Raw genomic sequence first — 11,412 nt, 5'->3', positions numbered from 1 at the left:
TGTTACAATTGCTTATTAGTGGTGATAATCATATATTTATTATATAGGTGATTGGGCTTGGAACTAAAAATATGAAAAGTGATAATTACTGCTAAAAAGAATGAAATTTAAGAATATGTAAGATTTGTTTAGCCACAAACTAATTACATTCCTCCAAAATCACATTCATTCATGAAACAATTTAAATAAAATAAAATACTAATTACATCGAATATGCAATAATTTAGAGTGCATATTGAATCAGTGTGCTCATATTGCTTCTCAATGCTTACCCCTCTAGTAACAAGTACCTTCACAAAACTTTCCAAAAAAAAACCGAGTACCTTCACAAAGCTTTCATGACGTAACTTCTAGTTGCGGGACGTGACTATAAGTTGCATTATCCCAAATATTTTAACAGTAGAACATTAATCGAAAACCACATAAGGAATTGAAAGAAGCTATGCACATGTTGTAAGGAGCTCAAAAGAGTCACAAAATCAACCACCTTCTAAGCTTAGAAGGACCAAGCTTCGAGGTAAAAAAGAAAATAAGCATTCACCTAGGGAATACATTTTATATTCGTGCTTCAACTGAAAACTAAAAGTATGGCTTTCAGCAGCCACAATGTTTCATTTTTTCCACCAAAATGAATAAAATTTTCCTAAAAATCACTATTATTGGTACAATAAACCATTATCTGGAAAAAAACATTAATACAGAAAATTACAAACCACAAAACAGGACCAAAACATGATATATTTTTCTAAAACAATATCAAAAAAATCGATTATTGCTTGTCTTCTAATTCTACATGTGTAACAAGGGAGATTTCTCAAAGCCAAATCCAATGATCCCGATACGTTGATTCAATGTAGCTGAGGTTTTCATCAGACAAATACAATTGATTGTGTCCGTCGGATCTGTGAAATTTGATATGATACAGTGTTCCATCACTAAAATGAACTAGATGATTAGCTTGAGTCGTATTCGAACAAAGCCCCAAGTCAAGAAACTACATCCCTTGAAGGTTTATCTCAAGATATATTCTCTTTGCCTTTATGTTTCTGCTCGATCGACCAAAGAAAAGAAGATAAAAATTGTAATTCTGTAGTTCTTTAAGACAACTCTTGCAAGCAAGACTTCTTTTTGTCGGTTGTTGATAAGCTTGCAACTTTCTGGTTATTACCGTCATTTAATGCCTCGTTGAAATGGTCCCTGAGGAACTCCACAGCCATGAACGTAAGAGCAGAGGCTGGAACATACCATATAATTCTGGGGATGCTACCTCGGAACATTCCCCTTGTGCCTTCAGTCGTCCATATCCTATGAAATGCATCCAACCAGCCATTGTACCTTAAGAGTGTACAACTATATTAGATCTACAATCACCCGTGCTTTGTCTTCTCAACCAAAAACAGAAGCCATTTACCAAATGTATATAATAAAACCTCGGCCAATTCTAACAGCCTCAAACTTAAAATTGGCAAAATCTCTAACCAAGCAGGTTAGGACTACTTTGTTCCCGTCCCTTTTGAATGTGTGAAATTTCAATTAATATGGATATATATCACAAGTCTCAGAGCAATCACTTTTACCAAAATAATAGCAAAGGTTAGGTCTGTATCCGGTCTTCACCTTCCAATACTCCACATAGGCAGGACCAGTGCTAGGTAACCATTTTTATGGTTGTTTTAAAAAATTCAGGATGCCAATCAAGTTAACGCAACATCATACCGCTGCAACTCTGGCCAATAATATTCACTTCAAATGCTTATCTCACCAAGATAGGGGAGGGAACAATGTTAAGGTCCCGTGCCTTGAGGAATAGACAGTGGCATTATAAAATGTCTTATGGGGAGTATGATAAAATGTCATTACTTAGTGTTGGTCGAGCCAATACAAGGTTTTAGGAGGGGTAGACCAGGTACAAATCTAATCATTTGGCATTCTAACGCTTGGTAACCCCAGCATTTTAGAGATACATGATATGATGTTTAAGAAATTTAAGTCATACATGATATCGTAATCTCATTAAAAACAGAATTAAACCGATACCTTACAGTTGATCCCTGTACTTGCAATCTTGTCTTGACAACATCCAAGGGAGTGGTGAGATATGCACTAAAACCTGACATATTTCAGAAAGTATAAAGTACTATTCATGTAAGATCACGCAAACATTGGTTTCAAGGAAGACTAATGAGCTAATTTCTTGCCAAATTCAGTTATAAATATTTTAATATCCCTACATAGTAAGCAACGTAGAAAAGACACATACCACCGGCTAATCCTCCCAACAAGAGCCCCTCAAGAGAACTATTAACATGGTAATCTGGGTTAAGCATCCATTTTCGTTTCCCATATTCCATCAAATCTTTTAGGGCCTCGTAAAAGGTGACCTGCAAAGTGTCCGACCCCCAAATAAATGCATAAACAAGAAATTAAAACACAGAAACCCAATTGAGTATTTGAGTTATTACTATTATAAGGACAATGACAACGACAATGACAACGACAATGACGACGACGATGACAACGACAATGATGAAAGCAAGAAATCAGAACATAGAAGCACAACTGATATCTGAGTAAGAACGAGGACAGTGGCAACGACAATGATGACAACGATGACAACGGCAATGATGAAAGCAAGAAATCAGAACATAGAAGCCCAACTGATATCTGAGCAAGAACGATTGCAATTTTGATGATGATGACAACGACAAAGAAAAAGACAATGTAGCTATTAGAATGGAAGCAAAGAAGCCCCAGTTTTACCAATGCCATTGATGAATATTTTTCCCAAATCAGATCTAATGATCAAAAAGGCCAGAACTACGAATCAGCCGGCATCCCAATTTTTTATTAATTCTGGTTTCTACTGCAGCCCAGGAGGCAAATAATATATTAAAAGAACAAAAAGGCAAAGATAAGGCAAGAATTCTCAGACAATTTTGGATTTGAGAACAATGATTGTTTGAAAGATGTGAGACTTCAAATTTTCAAAAAGGACTATTGGTCCAAAACCAAGAATAGCTTAGATTGCAAAAATCACTGTAGCTTGGAAACACGGAAAATGTTGCATGCTCTTCATGTAAGAACACTACAATCAATTCAATGAAAAGACAAGTCAATTGTTGATTATTAGCAAGAAACTGCAAAGCTCATAGTAAATTTACACACCATTAGACCAGCAAATGGCACATCCCTTGCAAGTGTAGACCAGTATCTGCACAAAAAAAAAAAAAAAAAAAAAAAAAAAAAGAGAGAAAATGATGCACATAAGCCAACAAAATCAAAGAAAAAACTACATGAAACAATTTATATGGAAGCAACTTTATGTATAGGCCAAAAAAAAAAAAGTCATAATGAGACCAATTGCAAGAACTCCATGCTTCTAGTTCAACTTTTATAAATGCATATCCAAGGGCATAACGACATTACTTTTCCGCAATAGGATTTCCAGTCTTAAACTTGCTTGTTCAGACGGCACCTATTAGCTAAATAGTGAAATTTTGATGATTTACAAAAATCCATTTATTCATGAATGAGCTGACTGTCCTAGGGAATTGTCTATAATGCAGACAGAAAAGAGAGGAGGAGAGGGAGAGAATGGATGTGTGGTTTACAAAGAGTACTTTTGCTTATCATAGTCCTCTAGATTCAAGACCAAAAAATTCATTCAGAATTGGTCATCAGTGCAGCATGAAGAATATTGAGTCAAATGATTCTTCTTGACAATCTATGGTATTAATGTGTTCAAATAAAGAACACGATAAAAGGAAATTAAGGAATGGGGAGTGATATCAAATATACCCTGTGTATAATCCCTTTAGCCCCTGTTCCTTCCATATCGAAGAACCAGCCTGAAACATTCCTGAATAGTAACCATACATTGGCATGCCAGGTTTCATGCAGGCATTGTCTTTCAGGACAACAGAATTGGTCATCAGTGCAGCATGAAGAATATTGAGTCAAATGATTCTTCTTGACAATCTATGGTATTAATGTGTTCAAATAAAGATCATGATAAAAAGAGATTAAGGATTGGGGAATGATATCAAATATACCCTGCATATAATCCCTTTAGCCCCTGTTCCTTCCATATTGAAGAACCAGCCTGAAACATTCCTGAATAGTAACCATACATTTGCATGCCAGGTTTCATGGAGGCATTGTCTTTCAGGACAACAGAACTCCAATACTTTTTTGTGCCTTGAACCTGCATGCGTTGCTTCATCACTTCACACGGAACATATACAAAAGAGCCAAGTGTATCTCCTCAAATGCATGGAGGAAAAACGATGGGAATTGAGTGCTCTGAGGCATGCCAACACCTGATAATCCAAGATCATTTGTATTGCTAGTTTTGTTACTAAAAGTGCTTGCCTTATTTTTATAAAGACATGATACAACAATGGTACTGATGTAAACATGGTAGTTAACTGGAAAACTTATACATACGATGAATCAGTACGAGTGTTCACTAAGGAGCATTCACTCAGAAGCATGAACAACTTCTATGAATGTGCAGTGAGTGTGCAATACATGTCGGACACTGATACTTTACAAACACTCCAAGACATGTCTTTTTCCTGGCAAATAACTCCTAGACGCATCTTTGAAATCTCATGATCGTGTCAAGAGTTTTACAGTAAATGTCATAATTTCTAACACTATCTGACACATCTTAGACACTTCTAAAGAATGGTTTATGTGGCAGAAACACATACTAAGGTCTACAAGTAGAAATCTCTGACAACCTTCGAAACAAGATTAAGACACCTTAAGAGTCCAATCTTAATTTCTTTTTTCCCCCAAAGAGATAGTATATATAGCAACAAGAGTCAAACATGCAATGAGAACTTCCTAATATGGGAAGATAATATAATTATAATGGCAAAAATATAACAAGACACCAGTAATAAATTAACAATATAGTCATCATTTAAATGCATTAAGAGTGAAGATTAAGGGTTTTAGTAAAATATAACGAAACTAAAGAAAGATGGAAAAGCTACATTGAGAAATTGTTAAACAAAAATCATCAAAGGAGTTTAGACTTAGAAGAATATACTAACATTAGGATAACATTTTTTCATAGGGCCAAAGAGTGCGAGATTAAAAATGTATTAAGGGAGATGAACTCATCAGAGGCTTTAGCTTTAGGACCATATGGCATCCCTATTGAGGTTTGGAAATGTCTAGGTGATGATGGCATGTCTTGGCTAACAAAATGTTTAATAAGACAATAGCAACTAAGAGAATGCCTGATGAGTAGTGCAAAAGTATTTTAATACATATGTATATAAACAAAGAGGATATACAAAATTGTATTAATTATTGTAGTATGAGATTAATGTCATACCATATACCTTTGAGAGAGTGTGATAGAACAACTAAGATGGATAGCAAAAATGTTAGAAAACCAATTTAAATATACCAAAGAGGTCAACTATTGAGGCTATATACTTATTGCATACATAAGAGAGAGAGATCTTCATAAGGTTTTCACTGATTTAGAGAAAGCCTGTGATATGGTACCTAGAGATGTAGTATGAAGGATTTTTGAAGAGAAGGGAGTTACAAAAGGATATATTGACGCAATAAAAGACATGTATGATAGATGTGTAACTATAGTTGGAATGACTGTGGGAGAAATAAATGAATTTCCAATTATTGTAGGCTTACATTAAGACTTATCAAAAAAAAAAAATTGTAGGCTTACATTAAGACTTATCAAAAAACAAAATTGTAGGCTTACATTAAGGGTCAACATTAAACCTATATCTTTTTGCCTTGGTTATGGATGCACTAACAAGACACGTTCATGATGAGATACCATGGTATAAGTTATTTGCTGATGATACTGTTTTAATTGATGAAACTAGAGAAGAATTAAATTTGTTACATCAAACGTTTGGATAAAGCTCTAGAATTAAAAGTGTTTTAAGACAAGTAGAATTAAAAATGAATATATGGAGTACTTTAGTAAATCCAGAAATACAAATAGGAATGTGGTGAAGATTGAGGATCCAAAAGTACAAAAAGTAAACAATATTGTTATTTAGGCTCAATTATTCATAATGAAGGAAAATTTGGAGATGAAGTTTATCACATAATCAAGTCAGGATGGGTTAAATGGAGGAATGCATCTAGTTTATTGTCTGATTGGCGTATCCAGCTAACATTGAAAGTTTAGTTCAATAAAACAGATATTAGACCAGTTGTTCTTTATGGGATAGAATGTTAGGCATCTAAAAAACAACATATACATAAAGTGAGTGTGCCAGAAATGTGAATGTTGAGATGACTGTGCTGCAATATAAGAAAGGATAGAATAAAAAATAAACACTTTTGTGAAATGGTTGAAGTAGGACCAATTGGAGATAAAATGAGAGAATCGATCAAGATTGTTTATACATGTGCAGAGAAGCCACAAAGTGCGCCAGTCAGGAAGAGTAACATTGTAAGGGAAGACCAAAATTAAAATAGGTAAAGTTAGGAAATATATGATAACATGTGATTTAACTGAGGCTATTGTGCAGTAACGATATATATTATATAATAATCTTTATGACATTTTCTTGAGTTCCAACTTACACATTATGGAATTCTTAGTATAAAAATAAATTATTTTTTTTATCAAAGACCTATAGTTATATAATAAATGCATGCACATAGGAATCTATATTTATATATCGCCATGACCACATTGTACTCTTTTGGGATTTGCGTTTGCTGTGTCGACTTAGCTGTTGCTTAACACAGAGAACATAACTACATAAAAGATTATCTATACAGTTCCCATGAAGGAATCAATGAATCGTGACCCAAGATTGGTGAAAAATGGAGACAACAAGAAAGTAGTTGATTTAACAGAAAACAATAGACATCAAGGATGCAACAAAACATATTGGAGACAGAATCACTTTCCAACTCTATGAACCTCTTGTAAGTGTAGCATAAAGAACAATGGGCAGAAGAGTATTAAAAAAGAATCAACTGGCATCTATACCAAGAAGAACGCTAGCATCACACTGATTTAAGTTATAATGACAAGCGTATATACTAGAAATTAAACAAACTACATTCATATTCAAGTGTGACTAATATTAACATAAAATCTCTGGAGATCCATAAATTGCTAGCTAAACTTTAAACAAACTACATTCGTATTCAAGTGTGACTAATATCAACATAAAATCTCTGGAGATCTATAAATTACTAGCTAAACTTGCACACTTTAAGGCCCCGAAATTAATAGAGGGTGTATCTTGAAAATCAACTAGCAAGAGCACCAAAAACAGTACCATGCTTAACTTTCAAAGTTAATCTTTATGATATCGTGAAAATATCATACGTGATTCATTAATAAAATTAAAACCTAAAGCAATTGACCATAGGCATTCAATCAGGGCCAATATCACCTTTCAACCATTCCAAACAAAGCATATAAAATTTATTCATTACAATAGCTTAATTTCTTTCCACATTCCTAGAGTACGGGTAAAAAAATAATAATAATAAAAATAAATAAATAAATAAAAAAGAAGCACCCAATCTTTTCTGTTGGCCACTTTTTATTTATTTATTTAATTTTATACCAGTCTAATATTGTTTAAATATAACCTTCAGAACACATATTAGTCGTGTAGTTTGAAATGTGTGCATGATCTTAACGAAATAGAAAATATTTAACATGCTAAATTCAGTTCACGAACTTATGGAATAAATTAATGTACCAGATCAACATAAAGCTATAATTGGAGTCATATTACAAGTTCAAAATTTTATGAAGTAAACACTAGCAATATAACCGAATGAAACTCATATATTCTTGCCCACAGAGAAGCCTCTAGTTTGTATTTTACATAATTAACACTTGGTTTACACCATAGATACGAGTTTGAGCATACGTAATGGCAGTTCACTTTATAAAATAACTACAACCACAAATCTTGTCATTTTATCTTCCTCCTTTGACACGCAAATGTGCAAACCAAATGTTAGCAGAAACTTAAACGACATCAAATGTGAATCAGAGTTTATTGAATGCTGGGGGAGAAAAGACCTTACCAATAGCTCCAGCAATAAAATGTGCCCAGTGGCCGTTAAGGTTTGGATGTGATTCTTCAATCCACTTCTTGGTAGACTCTATGACACCAAAATATGTTGCTCCAGTTGCAAGAGACCCAGTAACCCCAGGAGCTATTCCTCTATAAAATCCTATCAATGAAATTAGTTCAGACAATACATAAAAAATAAAATGTGAAAACGAGCAGACACAAGAAGAGTCAAAAAGGAATCCCAGCTATTCAAGTTCCATTATATCGGATGGTATGCACATCAATTGTGGAAAATATGACATAATGCCATGTTCTTTATGTTCAATGGTGTATCATCTCCAAAATGACTAAGAGCTACTAATAATTAATTCATAAATGAAAATTCCCAATGTGGATATATGATAGTTTATGGGAACACATTCAATAAACAAATAAAAATATCTGTCATCTACATAATCAGAATGTTAAAAAAGTGAAAGATGATGTACCTTTTAGTCCATCAGTAACCCAGACAGTTCGGACCATCTGTAATATGCTTTTCTGGTATTGATGGTAACAAAGCAACATGTCAATAACACTCAACAAGAAGGAGAAAAACAAGAAAAAGTATATTCTTCGGTAAGAGTAGTTTCATAACTCAAAAACTCAACCCAAGTTCATTTTATGTCTTGTCCCAATATTAGAGGTCCGATAACTAGTTTTATTCAGTAAGAAAGTATTAAAAATGCTATGTCGACCATTATTAATTTCATAAAACCTAACTCTTGTTTCTCCATATGATAGCATGACTGATCAATACCACCAAAAACTGCATACCTGGTGTCCACCAAAAATAGCTTGACTTTGAATCCGTGTTTTAACGGTATCAATCGGATGCATCATCCCTTCTCCAAAAGCACCGGCAATACCTCCCCACAAGAATTCCCTCCATACTACACCCAAAAAAGCGCATACTGATTAACAATTTCTACTAGTGCAATAAACTATAACAGAACTGTTTAACAAATCTCACAATAATATTAGCAAACCTTAATAAACATCAACCATGAAGACAACTAGATAGTTAACATTAACACCACCACTTCAATTTTCAAGGAAAACAATCAAAGTATCACAGAACTAAAATCGTGTACAATCTCAAGACTTGACTACATAGAACTTTTGGACCTTGGCTTCCAATTTACACTGTGACTACAGATTAGGCAAACTAAGATATAAAAGTGTAATAACATGTATTTTTGTGTGTATATCTTCGATATTATATATCTGATATCATATTCTGATTCAAAAACATATGGTATGTGTGCTTTTAACAGAATTATATCCAAAACTCAGGATTGATCTGAGAATCGACGATTGAAATGGAAATTATAGAGTGAAGAACAGCACACCGAAGAACTGATTGCTATTCGCCTTGTTTAGTTGAAGCATTGGAGCTCGTTTTCCGTCTGTACTTGAACTCGAAAGCGCCATAAATTCTGCAGAGGAAGATTTCTCCAGCTCTGTGTGTGTCTAAAACTCTCTGCTTCTAGTTAGGGTTTGTGTGGGATTTGAAGAGGGCGCGCATTTTGATGCTCTTAAAAGTGGTATTTTCAGCTTGGGGTCGGTTTGGGTGTATAAAAATGAAGGTGAAATAATAATATTAAAAAATATATATATGAATTAAATACGAAAAGAAATTACTAAAAATTAAAAGGGTAAAGTACATTAAACCCCCCTAAATTATTAGGGTATGTGCAAGAAAACCTCCTGAACTATAAAAATTATAAAAAAAACCCTTGAACTATTGGGGTATGTGCAAGAAACCCCTCTAAATTATAAAAGTTGCAAAAAACCCTCCTGAACTATTAGAGTATGTGCAAAAAAACCCCCTGAACTATATATTTTTTTGCAGTTTACCCCATCCACGCTAATTGATTGACTGAAAGTGACGATGAAGCCGAGGAATTTGTTGTTGGGATCGGTGGGTCCCTGTCATAGCTCGATCATAGCCGTTGCACCACTAGCCAGATCCGTCGGCCATATATATCGCACTTCTCTGCACCGTTGCGTCAACCCATCGCCGTCACCGCCTTGCCCGCTGTTCAGCTCACCTTGCTCGCCGGTCCATTCCATCATCCATTCCAATCTCGCCGGCCCATTCCGCCATCTCCATAGCCGAGCACATCGCCGTCCGTGTTTCGAGCACATAACCATCCATAGTTCACCGCCGAGCCCCCTTGAGCTCGCCGCCACCTCCACAGTTCACGGCCAAGTCAACCGAGCTCTCATCACAGCCGAGTCCTCCGCGCACAAGCCGCCATCATCTGAGACCGAGCCATCCCACCGACTTCGGATTTCTTTGGTCTCTTCTCTCTCTCTCTAGCTCTCAGTTTTGGGTTGTGTTGGGTGAAAGGCATCTTTTGGCAGAAAAAAAAAGTAAGAAGTGTATAAGTTAAAATGACGCAGTGTACGTGTTATAAGGGTAAACTGGTCTTTCAAAATTTTCGATACCGGAAGTTGATGTAGTGGGGGTAAATTGCAACAAAATCATAGTTTAGGGGGGTAAATTGCAACAAAATCATAGTTCAGGGGGGTTTTTTGTAGTTTAGGGGAGTTTCTTGCAAATGACCAATAGTTCAAGGGGGTAAATTGCAACAAAATCATAGTTCAGGGGGGTTTTTTGTAATTCAGGGGGGTTTCTTGCAAATGACCAATAGTTCAGGGGGATTTAATGCACTTTACCCAAATTAAAATTTTAATTAAATACGAAAATTGATTAGTACAATCAATTTTATTATACTGTAATATATTACTCCATACAATAATAATAAATAATATATTTTTTTATTTCATTAATCAACCGATGCGAGACCAGATTGTTACAATGAATTTTTCTTTCTTTTCATAACTATTATTATTCTTTCTTCTTTATTTTTTTTTATTCTTTTCTCTTTTACTATTCCAACCATTACTCTAGATGAAGTCAATGTTCAAAGATCTTAGCAAAACAAGTTTTGAAAAAAATTTAATGTTGCCTACATTGAATAGATACTTTGAATTTTAAATTTTTTTTTTAAAAAAAAAAAAATTTAGTTCAAAATTTTAATTAAATTTGTTAATTTCAAATTCACTTTATTTATAATTTTGATCTCTTTAATTATCAAATAGCATCTAATTCAATAATATAATCTTCTGATCATCTTTATGGAGAGGTGGAGTTGAACCCGATCGTGAGAAACAAAAAACAAAAAATATGTCTAATGGTATGGTGGTTGCGCATGTAAAAAAATAAATAAATAAAAGAATTGATTTCACATTATTACCAGCCATATGACCTTTGTACTAGTCATGCAGTCAATACCTCTTTACAAAATTGTGG

General features: G+C 34.3%; 1 protein-coding gene across 3 annotated transcripts; it reads right to left on the bottom strand.

Annotated features, from left to right (window-relative positions):
• Nucleotides 1-511: 511 nt before the first annotated feature.
• LOC132283863 (S-adenosylmethionine carrier 1, chloroplastic/mitochondrial) lies at nucleotides 512-9,671 on the bottom strand. 3 transcript variants are annotated; one of them, XM_059785896.1, is made up of 9 exons: nucleotides 9,443-9,666; nucleotides 8,868-8,983; nucleotides 8,540-8,591; nucleotides 8,062-8,211; nucleotides 4,053-4,263; nucleotides 3,166-3,211; nucleotides 2,261-2,381; nucleotides 2,038-2,110; nucleotides 512-1,335 (listed from the first exon to the last, which is right to left on the bottom strand). In XM_059785896.1, the coding sequence occupies exons 1-9, from the start codon at nucleotides 9,522-9,524 to the stop codon at nucleotides 1,098-1,100; spliced, it is 1,089 nt and encodes a 362-aa protein (XP_059641879.1). In that variant the 5' UTR covers nucleotides 9,525-9,666; the 3' UTR covers nucleotides 512-1,097. The 3 variants fall into 3 exon arrangements, with proteins under 3 accessions (XP_059641879.1, XP_059641880.1, XP_059641881.1); XM_059785897.1 differs by having other exon boundaries at nucleotides 512-1,305; XM_059785898.1 differs by lacking the exon at nucleotides 2,038-2,110 and having other exon boundaries at nucleotides 512-1,305; nucleotides 9,443-9,671.
• Nucleotides 9,672-11,412: the final 1,741 nt, after the last annotated feature.

Source organism: Cornus florida, unplaced genomic scaffold (genome assembly GCF_030987335.1).
Source record: "Cornus florida cultivar Cherokee Brave unplaced genomic scaffold, ASM3098733v1 CherokeeBrave_3.0.0_Hap2_Chr11, whole genome shotgun sequence".
Lineage (NCBI taxonomy): Eukaryota > Viridiplantae > Streptophyta > Magnoliopsida > Cornales > Cornaceae > Cornus > Cornus florida.
This window is presented reverse-complemented; position numbering and strand designations above follow the sequence as displayed.

Bases quoted from the DNA above. Each gene is read 5' to 3' on its own strand.
- LOC132283863 (XM_059785896.1), bottom strand. From the start codon at position 9,524: ATGGCGCTTTCGAGTTCAAGTACAGACGGAAAACGAGCTCCAATGCTT. The intron at 8,592-8,867 runs GTATGCAGTTTT...CATCAATACCAG, and splicing joins CTATTTTTGGTGGACACCAG to AAAAGCATATTACAGATGGT. The intron at 4,264-8,061 runs GTAAGGTCTTTT...CATGCATTTGAG, and splicing joins TTTTATTGCTGGAGCTATTG to GAGATACACTTGGCTCTTTT.